Below are 20824 nucleotides of genomic sequence, written 5' to 3' on the forward strand. Positions count from 1 at the left end.
GTGATGATTTCCATGTTATAGACAAATATTTGAATAATAATTTCTTTCTATCGTTTATTTTATGTCGAGATAAAAGATTCGCTTTAGGAGCAAAAATATAGCACACAAGGATCATTATTATCGAAATTTGAATTTCTATTTATTTAGAACTAAATTATTCTTAACCTTTAATGATCATAAAATAATCTGCTGAAATTATAAAGCTAGAAAATTCTATATTTAAGCGAGTTATTCGTGTACAATTAATCGCTTGTAGTGTATTTTAGCGGAAAGCTAGTCTTTTATATCAAGACAAATTCAACCATGTGCAATAAAGGCTTCCAAAGTCAAAAAGAATGGGGTCAATGAAAATAGCTCTCTTTTATAACGTAATTCCTATTATATTTAGAGTCAATATTTTTATTTTTTTAATTAAAACCACAACTACTCCTAAACTTGACTATTATATATAGAATTGACTATATGAGCGAAGTATACATTTTATCATACTGACGAAATCAGTGTTATTACTATTTTTTAAATAATTTAACTAATTCTTACCTGGCTTTAACTTTGTTTTACACAGATACAATTCACGCGGTCAACTAATCCACGCTTCCGAGCACAAGAAGTTCCAGATCTGGTACTTCTACGACGACCGTGGCCGATTGGTTGCCTGGAACGACGACCGCGAGAACATCACGCAGTTCTTCTATGCGAATCCAAAGACGCCGGATTTGATCACGCACATCCACTTCCCGAAGTCCTCGAAAACCTTCCGATTCCTCTACGACTCCCGCAATTTCCTGATGACAGTGGAGACATCAGAGCAAAGATTCTACGTTGCAACAGATCAAAATGGCTCTCCTCTGGCGCTCTTTGATACCAATGGAAACCTGATAAAGGAGATGAGACGTACACCATTTGGAAAAATCATCAAGGACACCAATCCAGACTTCTATTTGCCCATAGACTTCCACGGTGGTCTCCTGGATCCAAACACTAAATTAGTTTACCTGAACAAGCGCTTGTACGATCCGACTGTTGGACAGTGGATGACACCAGCGTGGGAGCAAATGGCCAACGAACTCACCACTCCAACCGACATTTTCATCTATCGTTTCCGTAATAATGATCCAATTAATTTCAAACAGAATGTGGAATACATGACTGATCTGGCTAGTTGGCTGAAACTATATGGCTATGATATTTCTGCAATGCTTGGTTCCGAGTACATGAAACAAATGGTGTACCAACCTAGCGCAACCATCACATCACCTCAATTGACCCCAGACTTTGGTGTCATGTCTGGTTTACAGTGCATTGTGAATCGCGTACACGAAAAGTTCTCAGATCTAGGTTTCGTCCCTAAGCCATTACTTAAGCTGGAACCAAAGACGAGGAATCTTCTTCCCAGAGTGGCTCATCGTCGCGCTGTCTTTGGAGAAGGTATCCTAGTTTCCCGTGTCGGTGGAAGATCACTTGTCAGCGTAGTAGACGGTGTGAACAGCGTAGTCCAGGACGTAGTGACATCTGTGTTCAACAACTCATACTTCTTACCTCTACACTTTAGTGTCCACGATCAAGACGTGTTCTACTTTGTGAAAGACAATGCACTGAAAATTCGTGATGACATGGAGGAACTTCGTCGTCTAGGTGGCATGTTCAACGTCTCAACTCATGAAACTACCGAACATGGTGCAGGTACCTGGAAAGAACTAAGATTACACAATCCAGATGCTGCTGTGGTGATCAAGTACGGAGCTGATCCTGAACAAGAGAGACACAGAATATTAAAACACGCTCATAAACGAGCAGTAGAAAGAGCTTGGGAGATAGAAAAGCAATTGGTTATGGCTGGTTTCCAAGGAAGAGGCGACTGGTCTAAAGAAGAGAAAGATGAACTAATTAGTCGAGGCACGGTTAGTGGCTACGAAGGTGTGGACATTCATAGTGTGCATAGATATCCACAATTAGCTGACGATCCTGGTAATGTAGCGTTCACGAGAGATACCAAAAGGAAACGAAGAAAGAGTGGAAACAGGCGTAACAGAATCCACAGGCATGACTCGTGATTCGAGGATGTGACGCGGGATCGTAACGCTATTTGGGACTTGATTCACGCGCCCACGTGAATCGCGCCGCCGGACAAAAAACGAAAGAATACTGAAGAGAGACAAGACTAACGTTCGTTCCATCGAGCCGATTATTATAAGGCTCGTCGTATACGTGCCGTCTATCCTCTAATCCTCCCCGATCGTTCTCTCTGTTCTCTTCTCACCGCACTCGTGGATCAAAATAGCGGACAAGGAAGCGAAGAAACGTGTCCTCTCGATCAGTGGCGCTGCTGTCTTTATTTCGTGTGTAGCAAACCCCGCTCGGTGTGCCATAATAGCGTCGCTTGTGATTCAATCGTGTTCGTAATCGTTTCTTTTGTCGACAGCGCGATCGAAGATGTCCGTTCGAGTAAGTTTATTAACATACGTACACGCCAGAGGTGGAAATATCGTAATGTGGTGTTAAGATTCAGCTAGTCACTGAAAGAAAAGGGAAGCTTGTTACATGGTGATTAGTTTGTAATCAAACGGGATGATACTTACTCTCGCGAGTATAAGTATAATTACGTGTTATAAGACTTTCAAGTTATGTGCATGAACTTAAGGTGCCGTCCGTGAAATGAAATTCAAGAGAAGACGAAGACGAAGAAAATAGAGAACGAGTGCGTGAAAGAGATAGGAGAGAAGTACTTTCACGCTCGTTCAGAGTGATCGATCGATCTGGAGCTTGGTGTATCGATGCAACAGGGTCTAATGAGACGTGCACGTCGGGGGCGTTTTCGTTCTCGTAGAAGGAATTATATTTATGCAAGACGACGATACTTTTTTCGCGACCTATAGATCAACATGCGAAGGAACGAAAGGGAAATGCAAAAGAAAAAAATGAAAAAAAAAGGAAAGAAAATAGATACGTCGACACAATAAATATACAGCAGATATTTTTAACATGACGCAAATGATGTGCTAGTGCGAGGCGTGCGATTGTACATATAGCTACTTGATTAATCGTAATGTGTAGATAATATATATATAATATATATATATATATACATAAAGAAACCGGTAAACTTAAGTGGAAACTGTCGATAATGCTTTTATATATGTATACATGTACACACACGTAAACGTGTAATAAGCGTTCGTGTGTGTACCAAACACGCGACACACATACAAAATATATACATACAATATATACGAACAACACGCGAGACACCTACACCCATTATATGTAGGAGATGATACGTGAATTGATCGAGAAATGCGTTTTTCGAGAAGAGAAAAAAGAAAATGAATGGAGATTGGATTAACATAGACTCAGGTCTACGCGTATGTACTCTCGTTTGCCTGTTGAGAAAGAATATCCACCTGGAAAAATCGAAAGAGAAAAAGAGATAAAAGATGCTGCGTTTAATCTGTTCGAAAATTGAAACGGCCGATTACATTATATGTATATGGAAAACGAGAGGGTGGAAAAATAACGAAAAACCGTGTAAATAGATATGATAGGTATAAAGAAAAGTTTGCGTGTCGTACTAAAAGCTATACTAATCCGGCGTGGAATTCGTTACGTTGTATTTTATGCCTCGTGTCAGTACTTCGCGTGACGTGATGTAACGAGACGAGCAATAGACGAGCAAAGATGACGTGACGAGATACGTCAAGGTAATAATGTCCAGGTGGAATAATAATAATAGTAATAAAATAATAATATAATAACGATAATAATATAACGATAACGATATAATAATAATAACGTAATAATGATAGTAATAACGGTATGATAATACTAATACTAATAATAGTAATAACTAATAAAAAAGGAAATAATATTAATACGATATAATATACTATTGTACGGAAATACCCCGCCTATCTTTCTACTAAAAATGAAAAATTATTTTTTGAATTGTGTCGTCAAAGATGTCCTATGTAACCGTGTGTCTGTGGGATCGTCCCGTGGAAATCAACCCTTGCGCCCCATCGAGATATATCGAAGAATCTCTTTGAAAAAAAAAATGCAACACCTCCTCTCTATTTAATAAGGGTATAAACTGAATTCATCGGTGTTTATCGGTATTGGGTAAATTAAAGAAAAGAAAAAAAGTAAAAAAAGAAAACGAGTAGTAGAAGTCGAGCTCTGTGGTTTCTGGAACGAGGTGAAATCTAAAAGGGGGGAGAGCAAGAGAAAGATGGTGAAGAAAGAAAGAAACTGACATAGAAAGTAAAGAACGTCAAAGGAACGAGAGAAATAAAACGATAACGCGATATAATACGTACGTATAAAAGTAAACGTAAAAAATAGAGGAATAGCGAGCCAACGTGCGAGCCACGTCGCTCAACCACGTTGTGTTCCAGGTAGTTGTACCGTGGACTTAAAGCAAAATAAAAAAAAAACACATACATAATCATAATTAACAAAGTAAACGTACACTAGACGAGTTAAACGAGGGATTTTAGTAAACGGTGTTAAGACTTGTGTGCTAGTGAACCTTTAAACAATAAATGAAAAAAAAAAATTGATAAAAAGCCGCTGTACATATCCGTTGTGTATAGCCAGTGTGTCGCAAAACCCACGCAAGTATAGTAGATTCGCGTCCACGTTGTAAGAACGGTGCATTTTTCTACGAAGTAACGGAAAGTGATGGTCAAACGACGCGCGTGTCCTTATTTTTTATTTTTTTTTTTTTTTTCTTCTTTCTTTTTTCTGAGTTAACGATCAATCGTTGCGTTCAAAATTCGAACGTTTCCAATGATGGCTCACTTTCGTCCGTTCAGTTTCATTTCTCGACAGTTCCATTTCCGATTCGTTCATCGAATTGCCTCCATTTTAGCGCAACTGGATGGATCGTTATCGCGATTTTTCTTTTTATAGCAGATGAGACGAGGCCCGGGGTGACACGAGGCATATCAGTCTGTGATCCACCATTTTTCGATATTTCCCCATACACGAACTTTATATCGTAACTTAATACGGATTTTACATTCGTTCCTACCTTTCGAAGTCTTTTAGCGTTGGGCCATAATCAGCCTCGGGCTCGACTCTTGCCACATATTTATAATTAGGTTGGTGCATATGAAATATTATTCTTCTGAAGTTTGAATTTACCGCTACAATATCATCCATTCAATTATGTCCTATCGTTAATTGTCAACCACGTTAATACGTCGAGTACTGATGACCACATGTTGGCGTCACGATGGGGTTGCCTCCGAAGACAGGTGACGCAACGTTAACGTCGCGTACAAATATTTTTCGGTTCAATTACAATGGGCAGCCACGCTTCTTCGACCCAGCACTCGTTGACTGTTAAAAAAGAAGAAATTTATTATAAATCACGTGCGTTCGATATTAAGAAATTTTAGAATAAAAACACGAAACTTAAACAAGTTTAGAGAAAGTGTCAGATTTTTGGAAATTTTGCATTTAGGGAATGTCGAAGATATTTCTTTTAATGCGTAAATTACTTTACTCCGTTATGGCTGTTCGAATTCTAAAACTGACAATTCTTACGAATCTGGAATGATCAGACAATATAGACACTGAAAAAGTATATTGAATGATATGGAAATTATTTTAATGAAATGCGCGATTAAAGTTTTCGATGTGCACTGACCTAATAAATCGGTTCCATTTTAGTAAAATTTCTGCCTGATTTTTTATTTCTTTGTCATTTTTGACTCTCCCGAGAATATTATAGAACATTAAAAAGGGCGATGCTTGTCTGATTTGTCCGTTAACTCGCCGTTACCTGCCATCCGCAATGTAATAGTATTCTAGATACTCAGCATGCAAGACACATGTGGTATGCGTGAGCTCTAAGATGACAAAAGAGCCGATAGATATTACGCCAGGGAAAAAAGAAACACTTTTCTATGTGTACTCGTCTATACGCGAAATGATATTTAGGGAGAAAAAATGAAGAAAAAAAAAACAACGGAAATATGAAGGTCCTGTGTACTCGAGTTAACTTTACGCTTAGCGCATGGTCACCTTCGAGCGATACAGCACCGTGAGAATTCTGCTTTTGAAATGCAAATACATAGCATGACATAAAAAGATACCGATATCAACAACTGTATAGCTTGTCCACTAATATATGGAAAATATTTTAGGAATTAATTCAATATCTACAAGCAGAGGTACCTTGCCATTTGAGATATAATTACTTTTGCAATATTTCCTGATACTTTCCAAATTTGTTAAAACTCAATTTCACATTGGAATATCTCGATATTTCCAATAGGTGTTCCATACGAAGTGGATTAACATACATACGAAATTCGCTATATGTTATAAACAAAGATTTATGCGAACTTCTTTCGCTACTTTTAGATACTAAATCAACTCTACAAATATTTTCCACGTTTTATTGGACACACTTCGGAACACGTCCGAAATGAAAGATACTCAAAGTTTAAAACAGCTTTGCAATTTAATTAAATCAATCACATCTATCATTCGTAATCTATACTTGTGTATGGAACAATAGAGCTCGCAGGATTCTTGCGGAGGCTCGATCCCGTGGTAAGTTGCGGAATTAATTATTGTTATGCTCGACACGAATCTTCGCCGTCGACGGGAGACCGTCCGCTGTGTTTGGAGGGCGAACCGCGATCGGCACGCGACTAAAAGAAAGCAATACTTCGTAACTATCGTGTATATCTTTAAAAGAAGAAAAAAGGATATCTAATGCGTCTGACGAGCGAAAGAGAGAGAGAGAAAGAGAGGGAGAGGGAGAGAGACAGAGTAAAAGAGCGTGCAAGAATGTGTGTCAGGTAAAAAAGTGAGGAAAACGTTCACACGAACAAAGAATGAATGAGCAAAGAGTGAGCCAGAGCTATTATAGTAAATTAATATATAACATATGAGTTGTGTTAAACTATAGCCGAAGAAGAAAGTCGCGCGTGTTTTTTACTTTTCTTTCTTTACGTTCGAAGACGAACGAATTCTCGAAGAACCTCGCTGTGTAAGAGGAAACACATTTGTTCGTGATCGGTGTCTCGTTGTGTTTTTCCTGTTTTTCCAAGCGACACGTAAAAAACACGATCGATTTTTACGTGTCGCTGTGTCTTTTTGTACATATGCACATACAGAACTGCACGTCGTCGTCGATCGAAACTGCTCGATAACATTTTTTTATTTTCATCTTTATTTTTGTTAATCTTCGTTTTGATTTCGTTGACATTGTCGATTACTGTGTGTGTGTTCCGTACGTACGACATATGTAGTATATGGTAATCGAAGTGGCGACGCTTTTTTCTATTGCTCATGAAAACAGAAGAATCGAGCGAATCGGACATACGCGACATCGATGTCGACGATTCATTTTATTTAGGGTATCCGCAAAGTATCGATATAACGATAGTTTCATACAGAATGAGCCACGCCATCATCCACGCGACAAAAGAAACAAAAAGACAAAAAAAGAAAACCAGTCACCTCGATAATTGCGCCCTTTATACTTTCGTATAGAGTATGGTTGATCTAAAAGCGATGTGAGAACCAAAAAGAGAAAAAGAAAAATTCGAACAATGATTCCTTCCTCATGATTCGTAATCGGCGAGCGCGGAACATGGATTGAGAAATAATTAGGAGGAAGGTTCCATGGGACGCTATTTTGCAGTTCGTCCGTTTTTCTCTCTGTAACTTTTTCGTTTTGTCCTTTCGTCTACGATTGTACATATATTAATTATTGCGATCATTATGTAAATATTCTTCGACAACACAAATGAAGAAGATGAATGAAAGAAAGAAAAAAAAAGAAAACACTCACAACACACGCGCAGTCTGTCCGCGCGAGGTTTATTTTAAAGACTACATCATTATATAATGATTACCATGTAATGATATTTAATTGATAAGGTAACATATATTCTATACTCTTACACGCTAAGTACTCAATAAATATATCTATAAAATTTCCCCGTGTTTGTGATTGTCTGCCCTTTAACCCATCCCGAAGGTTCCCATCGTATTCGTGGCGTCTGAATCCAATCAAAAAGTTCTTTCTCACACCTCTGTTGTCCATTTTATTTTCTAGAAAAATTCGGCTCCGTTTTTATACGTACATATATATGTAAATGTTCTCTTCGCACCTCTTGTCTCTCACCTATCGTACAATTTCTTCCCCATGACAATAGCGAGAGGTTTTTAGATTTAAGTGTATAAATAAATATTTCTATATACATCATACGTTATAAATGAAGAGTACAGGGGAAAGACATGATAAGTTACATTTTCCATTTTTCATAGGAAAGCAGTTTTTAACTTTCATATATACATTGTTAATCAATCCAATGTTACCAAAATTATCTTTCTATTTCATTTTTACATCCTCTATGTAATTTTCAAGATATCCTCTGTCATAATGTTAAAATATTCCTTGGTGATAATTTTTTAGTAAAGTTTGACAAAATATTAGCTGCATTTTAAAAACCATCATCTTTGATCCTAACAGGATCAAAAATGTAATATGAAAATATTACCTTTTAGTCATAAAACGATATCAAAATAAGAAAGTGAAGAAAAATGTATTTTATCAAGTTTTTCTCCTGTGATCTTCAAATGTATCATCCGGTGCTCTCGCTACAAGTCCGAAAATAGTACCTACGAATGCGTGATGTGATAAAAAGTTGTTTTTTGCTAAACAAGTAATGATGAGAGATTGATTAAAGACTTTTAGTAACATCATTAACAAACTTCTCATTATTTATTTCTCTCTCTTTCGTACAAGCCCGTAAATTCAATTCTAAATGCGTATCCAATGAGATTCTTATCCTCCACTTTTACATCTCGTGCAACCTTTGCAACAATGAAGCCAAATTATAATAATATATAAGAAAAATACAGAAATTTTTTTCATTTACTCGATTTCTTGTGAGAAGATCAGAATACGTACGATGGATCCCGATGAAGAATTACAGTATTTTAACGTATATCGATTCCTAGTTTCGTTGTATTCACATTTCCGTTGTCTGTACCTTCCGGCAGTCTGGAAAAATTCGAAAACAAAAACGGGAGAAGAATTAAGAAAACCATTTTAGCCAGATAAATGTTCTGTTCGATTAATCGCATGAAAATAATTATAAATCGAGGAGAGATTGCAGATGGAACGGTAAAAGATCTAACGCTTTAATGGTTGAAAAAGTAAATTCTAATTGTTAACAGTTCCTACCGAGATCGACTGTTTTATAATCTTTATTGATGAGAAATAAATTTTACATGAATTTCGTATGCTTTTTGTACATCATTTATTACGGAACAACGTTTCTTTATGTTTCGAATCTTACAATTTGTATAATTTTCTCCAAAATATTTACAATAATCGCGCAATTACCTTATTTATTTTATAAAAAGAAATCACGAAAAAAAGAAATGTGTACGTTTTAAACGGTATGAAAATCAAATCACCGTCGAATCGAATTGTTAAGTTTCATTTTGTACAATATACGTACAATGTGTACAGTTTTTACTTTACAATGATACAATATTTTGTACAGTTTATATAAAATTTTGTATCATTCTATAACAATGATACGCACCAACTCCTCGTAAAATTAAAATTTCTGTTGTAGTTGAGCAACCTAATTTATTATGGTAACAAATTCGACAACCATAAAAAATTTTTGTTCCAAAGATTTATAAAAATTTCAATTTATAAGTATATAGTATGCACAAGTCGTAATTATGAATCTATTAAAATTAAAAAATGATTTATTCCATTTACTCTATTTCACTACCTTTTCTTTTCTTTTATGCATGAAATATTCAACAACCAAATCACTTTATCAGTGAAAATAATAATTTACAGGATAAAAAATGCATATATACGAAATAATACTTATAGAAATATCACAAATAATTTAATTCTATTGCTAGCCACGATTTTCTTTTTGCTTTAAGAAATATTATATTGGATATTTTCTAATAACCTACTTCTCTGAATCCAGAATATATTAAGTAAAATTTCCCTTCTTTGGCATAACGAAGCTTATTCGAATATAATTACCAAAACAATTTTCTTATGAAATATCTTAATATTTTCTAGTATATGTGACAACTTTATAGGCTTAAAGTGTACGAAATAATGTTGTTACTGTCAAAAAATTTCATTAATATGCAGAATATAATTAGTACATATCTTTAGAAAGAATTATTTGAATTAGGTGTGTATACCGCATGAAACACAATTTGATTGTGTAAAATGAAAACTTAGATTGACTAGCTTTTCCTATTCCTATCATTCTCACATCAATTCAGAATATTTCTACACGTATTATACAATCAAATATTTCAAGATTATCCGAATTGAACTTTTTCCAAGGTAAAGGATTCACACGCTATATCTAATTTCTCATAGTGTATATTTCAATTGTAAAGTACAAAATGAGAGTAGAATCTTCTCTATTGTCAACATATCTTTCTTATTATAGAAAATATTAGATTATTTGTTATGTTTCCGATATATTAAAGTTAATTCGGATAACCATGGTTCATATGCATTTCACACTGCATATTTAAATTAAAATACATTATTTAGTAATTGCCACACATTTGTTAAATGGGAATTTGAAAATGTTCATATACATTGTAAAGAACGATGTTCTATGGAAGAATTATTATTTAGTGCTACATAAATGGTGTGTAAATTTGTCAGTATAGAAGAGATAGCATTTTATAATGTTATATCATCTACAGTGGCAAACATTCTAATCATATAAAATAAGTTATTTATAACGCTGCAACCTGAATGCAATATTGATATCGAAACTGGATTAAAATTTTAATCACAAGTTGGACTGGAATTATATCCTTCTAATAGAATTCGTTGTTACAAATAACAAATATAATAGCAACTATTTGTAGAAAAATACAAACAGATACTTGTTTACAAGAATAAATCATTAGTTTTACAGAAACTTAACGGTTTTCAAAGTGCAATTTAATTATCCTATTACAATACTACTTACTCGAGGCCTAGGCCCCAATTGATACCTTGAACGAGAAACAAAATTAATGGTTGCCAAGCAACTAACCACCTGATCCAGTCTAGTAGCTGACCATATAAAACATGAGGTCGTTCCCATCTTTGCACATTATTAAGGCACATACATATATGTATATATATGTATTCACGAAAATAAATTATAAATTATTAATTACATCAAAAGGATACGGATTGTAAAACATTTTCTTGAGATCAACTTTTTCTTTACAATATGGACATGTTTGTTTTTTTCCTACAATGCACCATCCTCTGATACAAAATTCGTGAAATACGTGTTCACAACTAAGTTTGTACGTATTTTCAATAACACCAGGTTCATTTTCTGACACTAAAAGTCTATTTCCACATACTGCACACACACCAGGTTCTAAAGTTCTTGTTGGCATATGGCCTGATACATAATACTGCAAATTATTTAATATATTCCACTTTTTATTTGACACACAATCCACATCTGTATCAGATTACTGTGTACATACCCCGATATGTGAAGCCATTTTATCTGCACATATTTCTGCAACATCTCTTCCTAATACTCCAAAATAAAGACCATAAAATAACAAAAGTAAACTACAATCCATCCATATTTGTGGCTTTACCTCAAATACAAGATTTAAACCAAAAAATGTGGCTAACATTATAACATAACTTATTATCCCCAACATATAACTTAATTTATAAATAAAAAGAAACCATTTATACACCAATCTATAAAAAAAATTGAATGAATTACTAAGTTCACAGTAATACATAAAGTATAATTAAAGAAACATCCATACCTTGGTGTTGTACCTGCTATAGGTTTTTGAATAGCCTTCCTTACCACTAATCCTGTTATACAAGATGTTACTAACCAGAGAAATATAAATCTCCACCAATGATGTTTTAAACTTAATCCAAATGGAATTATCCACATAGCAATTAAAGTAACAAACTGAAAAAATATATAAACATATCAAACTAAAATTTATGTGATTTTAAGGCATACAAACTTTTATTTACCTGATATGACTTATAGTGTATTTTCTTCCATTCAACTAATATAATCTGTGCTACTAACAAAGTTCCAAATAAAATAAGCAGCATTTCTACATGCATTTCTTCATGCCCTTTATGTTGTTCGTGCATTTTTACATGTTGCACCCTGAAACGTCAAGTTAAATTTATACATTCATAGTTCCTTGAATATACAATATCAGTTAGACTATGTAATAATGAGTACTGATATTTACATCCATTTCTCTTCTACTGTCATCTCATCTTCACTCTGTAAAATATACATATATTTAATTAGAAAATAGTATAAATATAAAAAGCATATTAAATACAATTCATTGTTTTTCAATAAAAAATTATAAAAATCGAATAATAATAAAAGTGAATATATAAATAATTTCAAAGACGGCATGATGTCCATTGAAGCATAATAATTTATGCTTTTTTTAACAGAAATATTGTCCTTGGAGGTTATATTTGCGTAAGCATGACTTACGTGTACATTCTTATTATTCTACATAATATCAATATATTTGTACTTAGGATGATACTGTACCTTATTTGGAATTACGTGTGAATGCATAGTTAAGGTTATATTACGCTACCAATAAAATAGATTTTAATAAATTGACATAATACAGCAATAGAAAAGACTCTTTGGAGACATTGTACAGTACTGTTCACAATGATGCATAACTGTCATGTTGATAATCAGTAACGACAAATTTCATTTGATTTATATACATAAATAAAAACAGGTAAGAAAACAATAATTTGTTTTTTATAATATATTATCACTATATTGTCGAATGAAGTATCTAAAATGTAATTAATTTATTTGGACAATTAATCATATTAAATATTATTTCAAGTATATTTTCGATTTTTCGCGCTGAAATCCTTTCTCCAACCATATTGATGACGATACAATTATTGAACCTCCTATTGGAAACATATTATTCAAGTTGCGAAAAAACATAATTGATAAATGCGATAAGATAGCAAAGACAACGATTATAAAAATATCAATTTAAGAAGAGTGAATAATCTCTAGCAATTACTTTGTTAAAATTCCTATAAAAGAGTAATAAATATCAATAATATCTATATTACACCAAATATATTCTTAATTATATGCTGTGACGATTAACTTTCTTTGTAAAATCTTAAGTGAATTTAAAAAAGATATGATTTTTTATCTAATTCTTTTGCAGAATATATTTTTAAAGAATAAAAACTGTTGTGACATTAATTTCAATTTTTAAAACGTTTATGTAACACTTTTATTTTGAGTAGTTGCTATAAAGAACGTGTTTACATTACTATTCTTATTCTAAATTATGTTTTTTGGTTTTATATCCGCTCTACAATTTCATAATAACTGAAATCCTATGTATTTTTTATTATTCATCTCTTATGGTACAAATGCTTGTTGATAACGAATTACAATATACTTAAATTTTCAACAAGAAAGATATATTTTATAAAAAATCCTATCTTTTAAAGGTTCACATAGTATTTTATAGGAAACGCAAATTTATATTAACATACTTTTTATTATTGTATATTTTTGCATAACCCAAAATTCGCTTATAACATACAGTAATATCGACAATTATAATATGCTTATACTTCGAACTTCGAAATTATATTTTACAAAGAATTATACGTTTTACACAGTATTAAATAGGACAATCAGATTTGTGCCAATACTTTTTCTCATCATTGTATATTCCTGTGTAAAATACAAATTCACATAAAATTTGCTTACAATATACAATAATATCAACAATTACCATTTTACAGAAATTTATTACGTGTCATAAGAAATATTAAGTTTAAACTGCACGCGCAATTCCCATTCGTCGTGTACTCCTGTCCAAATGTGAATCGGTTCAGAGGCTCACCAATTAGCGACGTTCGTGTGAATTCGTAAGTATTCGAGTGATCACGGATTTAAACCACGCCCATCGCTGCTGGCCAGAGAGGGAAGCTGGTAATTCACTCTGCGAAGGAGCAATATGAGCGTTTGTTTCTTGAGAATACGCGCGACGTGACGAAATTTCACAGTCGTAAAATCGCGTGTCGGAAGTGTCATCGGATCGCGCGTCGTTCGCGGATTCAGTGAGTGATACAGTGTCGTGATTGGTTTCGTTCCGTCCACGGTGATACGGTTTTTGGTTAGTTTTCCAAGGCCCGAAAGGATATCGCCGCTCGTCGGTTCATTTGCCTCGAGGAATTGCCTTCGGTGAGTAAGAACACGGCACGTATTTAGAATGTGCGCGTGTTTCGTTAAGGTTTTTTCTGTCTGTCAAATCGTCGCACATATTGCCGACAGATTGTGCGTGCATTGTCGTCAATGAACTCACATGTCGCTACTTGTACATGATTAAGGTTACGTATATGTGTATATGTATCCATGCAATTCTCTATAATTTGAACAAAAATTTCCAAAATAAATTCTGTCGAATTGAATAATCCTTTCTTGAATAATCCTCTTCCGGGATAAAACATCAAACGCTGAAATAAAATGTATTCTTTCTTCTATGTAATTTCATATGTATATACATAACATGCGGTTTATCTATATGTGGTAGAATTTTTGTAGTTCACTTATTTTAACAGGTAGTTTCTTCTATGTATGTTGGAGAAGTGTTGTCAGTACGTAATACTTCGGTAAACAAGCGGAGATGAATTAGGTCGATAATTTTACCTTCGGTTTCCACCTGAGTGCTAGATCAAATATCGAATCATAAATCACATTTATCTATTGCTACGTATTTAGAATTTTTCACTAGAAAGTGTATACAGTATACAGCCTATACGACTTATCATTCGTCATTCTAATGTCCAATATTGACTTCAATCGGTCTCCTAACCTGACATGTAGTGATATAATCAACGTTAGGTTAGGTTATAAATATAATTCTAGAACAATAACTATTTAGTAATAATAATAAAAAAATATTTAGTAATAATTCCGAAAATTTCTGGAAATTTATGTTTCTGGAAAGCTCGTGATACTTTTTTCAAATTTAAATTCACATAAGAAAGTCACATGAATATTTTAGTTATGTTACGTTAATCAAGTTTCGTATTTTTATTACAAATTTTTTCAACGTTTAGTACACATGTTTTTATTATAAATCTTTCCTTCCTTAATGTGGTTTATAATTAACGTCAAGACAAAATTGAATGGGTGGTATTGGCGCGCTAAATTCGAACTTTAAAGAAACAATATTTCATACACACAAATCTAGCACAATACATAATTCTTACCCTGTTACATAAAAATATTCACTGATAATTCTGATAATTTGCAAATAGAAGAAATTTATTTAAACTTTGTTTGAATTAGCGTGAAATTTAATATAGTTCGTTTCGAAGAAATAGTATTGAATGTAAGTTACGTAGTGTCTATTTTACGCTGAATCAGTCAAAGAACTCGAAAGGAGCAAAATCCTCGTAGCAGCGCTGTTTGAATGTTGTATAAATTGGCGGCTATCCAAGTTTCCGTACTCTCACCACGTTCTCGGTCTCGGGGTCCACGCTATCACATTCCTCGCTAGTATATGTACATGCTGTCTTTCCGCATGATTTTGTGCAAACTACTTTTATCGACTGATACATAATGTAATAATACTGCAGTGTTATTTGTAAATACATACGAATGACTTTAGGTTAGGTTAAGCATTGAGCAGCTTTTCTGAAACGATTTGTATTTAAGAATGGAATTACAAATTTTACTTAATTATGTTAATGACATAGACGGATACAGCATGTTAATCAAGTAAATTACATTTGCCTCAGTTTCAAACTACAATCGTTGATGTGATCGCAATGTTATATCATTTCTTCATTGATCGAATTAGTCGGCCTAACAATGACCGCTTTTCATAATAGCATGGTACCTTACAAGACGCATTCATTTTTAAAGTTCAACGATTATCTTTACAGTTGAGTATACATGATTACTCCGCACGTAATATACAAATAAATTCAATAGTAATAAATAAATTTTTAATTCAGTCTTAATACGATTTAAAATCAATAATAATAAATAGATCATAAAATCTCTAAATGGATGCCAATTTTTATTTTAAATGTAAAATTAATTACTCTTTTTGAATGAAAATACATTTAATATTGCAAGGTTAGAGTATCTAGAGATTAGAAATTTGAAAGCAATGTTTATCACGAACATGAAAGTGAATATCACATGAGAGAAGCAGTCGCTGTGGTTTATTCGCGGTAGTAATAGTAATCCTGGAAATACGTCAGAGACGCGTAGATGTATCATCGTAAATCACGGCACTACTTACTATCAAAAGATAGGACACATTAATTATTCACGGAACTACGTTCGATACTATGTTAAATAACTACGTATTTTAAAAATATTGAAGTCGTAGAAATGTGATTTTATCTAAATTATAATTATTTTTCAACTATATTTGTTAATATCATATATGCAATCCTTATTTTTAAAACAAAAACAGTACTGTTTTTCAAAATATACGTATTATTCAAAATTATTAAGAATTTCGAATAACGAATAAATGTTTGAAAATGTCTGGAGCCGATGTATATGTCCCGAACTTTTTCCATCTCATTTACCTGTTCCTCGCGTAATTTAGAAAGCCCACCTGTTGAAATCGACCTTCTCTCCGTAGCTAACTATAAAACCCATAAAAAGTGAAAATTTAACGTATAGAGCTTATTGGATTCTTGCATGCTTCTTTAAACAGAAATCAAACAATATCAAAAACGTGCAACGTGAAAGTCTCATACGAACTTCTAAAGTATTTCACGCGCTTCATAAGCTTTCTTTTACTTTCTTTACATATTTAGAATTCTCTCTCATCATATACGAAATTATACTTGCAAAGACGTACAATTCTGAATATAAAATTTAATAAAAAGAACTGCAGATAACGAGATCTAACGATTTAATGAGAAGTTAGAGGAAAAGTAAGATAATTTTGAATGTAGAAGTTCATAAAAAAATTTAGATAAAATATTCAAGGAAAAGTTGCAGGCTGAAAATCTTTAAACGATGACTCAGACAGAAAGTTATTTACAAGATAACAATTTTATCAGTTTGCGTCGCATGAAAGCGAAAAAAATACTAAAACGATTAAACTCACGTACATATAAATTCATGTGTTTTCTCTGATCTTATCGTATTTGTGCATATATGTATATATATGTATATATGTATATATGTATATATATGTAAATTGTTATAAAACATTTCTATATGCAAAATATTATTGATATATAATATTCGTTGCTATTGGCGCACACATTGCTTCGACTCGAATAATTTCAACTTCGTATTTTATAAAAATCAATATTAAGTAGAAACAGAAACTTCTGAACGAAAATTGATATTTTGATATTTCCATAATCTATTGTTTCTTTATTCGATACTCTGATAATTGTGATTTTATTGTACTCCGAAATCTAAAAGAAACAATGAGAACAGTTTTAAATCGAATTTGATTCTTCGTTCGCGTGACACAAATTTCGGAACACCTTGCATACGATCGGATCACGTAACTCGCATTAACCGTACGAAAGGACGTTACGTGAGTAATGTTGAGCACGACCGCGAATAGAACGTCCGATGGCATGCGAAGTCTTTAATGTTAGCGTCACCCCTAATTCCACTAGAATTCCATCTTTTACCATCGATCGCGCCGCCATCATTTGCTCAAGGGAAAAGTTACAAACGGCACAGCAATTACGCACTATATAACAAAATCTTTCTCTTCTTCTTTTTCTCATAGAGTGCACAGTTCTCTTTCGTAAGCGGGGAAAGATCGTTGTCGATGTTGGAAAGTGAAAAGCGGACCCACTGTTACGATCAAATTTTAACTCGCCAGGGACTCGATCGCACGCTGTCCCGCATACAATCATGCGGGACATGTGATCATCTCGTGATGAGATTATTAAGCGCTGCTATTGAGGAAATTGTTGTAGAGAAAGATAAATAAATAAATGCGGAAGAAACTTCTTATTAACAGAAAATTTCTAAGAAACTTAATATTTACGACTATAGCAATCGTTAAAGATTTAGTAGTTTAGGAAAGGAATATCGAATAGAATTTAAAGCTATGGCAAATGTATTCGTGGCACTAGCACATTGCACAAACTCGTACAATGAAGTAATAATTCGAAGAATGCGGAACATTTATGCGATTAGCACCTATGAAGTCATTAAATGCCAACCACTGGTCGCTATTATTATTGGCTACTTTCTATTCAAAACTCCACGTTATCCGAATCATTCAGCTTCCAGAGTTCTCTGTTCATCGAGAGAAACGAAATTACTCTCGTTCTCGATCGACCGTCAGTTATTTATTTTTATCTGTGACCATGTGAAAAGTGTTTGTCACTGTGCAATAAAACGGCGCAGATTTATTGCACACAGTATTTCCTTCCACATTCATGTGTGTGTCCTACGACGAAGAAAACAGAATTCTTCCTTTTTTGTTTTTACAAGAAATATTTTTGCGGTGTACTAATTTCAAAAGAAGAAATGAAGATTCTTTCTATTGTTGATTTATGATACTAATTTCACTCTAAATTAAAACTCTTTGTTCCTTTTTGATACATTAAATTTGATACATTCACGACAAAATACGCAAATTAATTAACAAGCAGTAAATTTGAAATTACTGATATCACATTGAATTCAGATGGAGTGAAATGAAACGAAAATTCTTTCTCTTCAATCAAATGTATGGAACACACATGCACTATTTGAATTCTACTGATAAAACTTAGAATTTACTGGACCATTTGCTAGCTAGAGCCTAAACTTCAGTTTCTATAGTCCGTGCAGTTACTTAGCCTCGAATACTCACTGGCCTACAGTTACAGTTTCCATCAATGCAAAAGTTTTCCACTGTTTTCAGTCGCAACTGCTTTTCCTAGTTTCTCATTTTAAGGATCACTGATTTCTTCAATGGCCAAATATATACACGCACACGTGTTTGCACATGTTTGTCGAACAATACATGCGCATTCAAAATTGTCGTGGCTTTTCATATGTACATAAATTTTAGTAGGACTTTAAATATTCTATCAGAATACGTAAGAAAAAAATCCATAGTAAGCGTACATCGGAATTGTGGAATTCATTTTCATAAGCAAATTTGATATTTCGATTGGAACGTCTGTTAAAATCGATCGAATGTGATTAATGGTACTGGATATAGGAAATACAGTGTTCACGGAGAGAAAAGTCAAGAACTATGTCGGTCTTTCTAAACCTGTAATTTTCATTACTAATTCATCGAATAAATTATTCAAGACACTTAGTTTTCATTGATTTTCGCAGCTATACTTTGTATATAACATCCGATTTATTTAAAACGAATCGATTTCCTTCGAAAGTTATTACTTCAATTTTTCAAATTTATAAGATTGTTTTTCCAGTTTATTGTACTTCTATTGTAAAATATTATGTCTCTCTCTTTCATTCTGAATTCTTTTCATATAGATTTCTTTCATTTAAATAATATACTTGATGCTTCAGTAGTTGCAGTGTCAAACATTTCCTAACAAACAATATTGATTTAATTGTATAAATATTGCCTGTCATATGCATCGAATCTATTTATCCGTATTATTAATGGCCATTATTATTACCACAAATAACATACCAGTAAATCATAAATTGCGTGATGATTAAGTCACGAAGGACGAAAGTTCCTAGTCGAATGATGTTTTACCCGCATAACATAACATGATAGGAATACAAGAAACAGAAGTGATCTTGGACTTTCGTGCGACACCGTAAAGTGGTTCCAGTCAGATCGATGCAACGAAACCATAAATCTGTGGAAACGATGACACGTCTTTCTAAAGACGGTACGTGCATACCGAGGAACGAAAGTAGGTTATCCGAATGAAAACGGTGTATAGCCGTGGCTGTTCGATTTTCTCTTGCAGTTCTTCCTGTGCTAATCCATTGCACTCTCTCGAAAACGAGCGGCGTATCGAAACCGCCATCGATGTGTAAAATTGTAGCTCTTCCGTATGAGCTCCTAGTTATTCGAAGTAATTGGAGGATCATTTTCATAGGTTCTGAGAAAGCGTGATATCCTCTTGCTTTATTTATTGTCTTAATAAAGGCTTAACTTTTTTCGCGTGACTCCTCTTTTACGTACTATATCACGAATGATCGATGTTGAAGTATCTGTTACACGTGGCTGAATTATCAAATAATTTACATAAAAGACACCAACCTCTGCTGCAAAAACTAACTGTTTCAGTGTATAAAAGGAAGTCATAGAATCTTGACGATTTCATTATTGACGATATGGTAAAAAAGTGCGTAATAATTAAGAGAGAAATTGTTCAAAAGTTTGATTTTAACATATTAATAATTTAACGTATAGTCTCTAATAAAAAGATGTGATTTAACAAAGCTGTAATTGTTGATGATGTATCGATAATATAATAGTTACTTTACAAATAATACAAGATATTTTTTAATAATCTACCTGCGAATATTAGAGATACGAAATGTACTAAATGAAAAATTCTCCACAGCTCATCCGTGATGCACACATGGTATAGAATGTGTTAATAACAGATCGCAAGAATAAGAGCATCGTAAAATTGTGCCAAGAGAATCGATCGAAACGCAACCGTTTATTTACGGGCTTGCTTTCTGCATAGAAATTGCGATGCACGAAACAAGCCTCGAGTAGAAAGGCAAACGAACGCCAGCCTATATTAGAAGTCACGCGTGAACACCCGTCAATCAAA

General features: G+C 33.5%; 3 protein-coding genes across 16 annotated transcripts in view; 2 read left to right on the forward strand and 1 right to left on the reverse strand.

Annotated features, from left to right (window-relative positions):
• Positions 1 to 7956, forward strand: part of LOC132906909 (teneurin-m) — a 657480-nt gene extending 649524 nt beyond the window's left edge. For all 10 annotated transcript variants that reach the window (XM_060959519.1, XM_060959522.1, XM_060959521.1 and 7 more), the window contains one exon: positions 566 to 7956. In XM_060959519.1, the coding sequence (XP_060815502.1) occupies positions 566 to 2054 (1489 nt within the window). In that variant the 3' untranslated portion in view covers positions 2055 to 7956. The remainder of the gene's footprint in view (positions 1 to 565) is intronic.
• Positions 4701 to 12734, reverse strand: LOC132906954 (E3 ubiquitin ligase Rnf121). Of its 3 annotated transcripts, none has more exons than XM_060959641.1 (9): positions 12597 to 12734; positions 12277 to 12311; positions 12047 to 12188; positions 11824 to 11978; positions 11524 to 11752; positions 11213 to 11448; positions 11007 to 11123; positions 8936 to 9028; positions 4701 to 5340 (listed from the first exon to the last, which is right to left on the reverse strand). In XM_060959641.1, exons 1-8 carry the CDS (start codon positions 12621 to 12623, stop codon positions 8965 to 8967), a joined length of 1005 nt encoding a protein of 334 aa, XP_060815624.1. In that variant the 5' UTR covers positions 12624 to 12734; the 3' UTR covers positions 4701 to 5340; positions 8936 to 8964. The 3 variants fall into 3 exon arrangements, with proteins under 3 accessions (XP_060815624.1, XP_060815623.1, XP_060815625.1); XM_060959640.1 differs by lacking the exon at positions 4701 to 5340 and adding an exon at positions 8728 to 8838; XM_060959642.1 differs by lacking the exons at positions 4701 to 5340; positions 8936 to 9028 and having other exon boundaries at positions 9195 to 11123.
• Positions 12735 to 14027: 1293 nt separating this feature from the next.
• Positions 14028 to 20824, forward strand: part of LOC132906943 (protein kinase C and casein kinase substrate in neurons protein 1) — a 58112-nt gene continuing 51315 nt past the window's right edge. For 2 of the 3 annotated variants that reach the window (XM_060959623.1, XM_060959622.1), the window contains exon 1: positions 14029 to 14288. The gene's annotated coding sequence lies outside the window, so the exon portion shown is untranslated. Of the gene's footprint in view, positions 14289 to 20824 lie in introns of all 3 variants that reach the window. The other variant, XM_060959620.1, reaches the window with a different exon arrangement.

This window comes from Bombus pascuorum, chromosome 5, assembly GCF_905332965.1.
Source record: "Bombus pascuorum chromosome 5, iyBomPasc1.1, whole genome shotgun sequence".
Taxonomy (NCBI): domain Eukaryota; kingdom Metazoa; phylum Arthropoda; class Insecta; order Hymenoptera; family Apidae; genus Bombus; species Bombus pascuorum.

Bases quoted from the DNA above. Each gene is read 5' to 3' on its own strand.
- LOC132906954 (XM_060959641.1), bottom strand. From the start codon at position 12,623: ATGCATTCACACGTAATTCCAAATAAG. The intron at 11,979-12,046 runs GTAAATAAAAGT...ATATTTTTTCAG, and splicing joins TACACTATAAGTCATATCAG to TTTGTTACTTTAATTGCTAT. The intron at 11,124-11,212 runs GTATCCTTTTGA...TAATGTGCAAAG, and splicing joins AAGAAAATGTTTTACAATCC to ATGGGAACGACCTCATGTTT.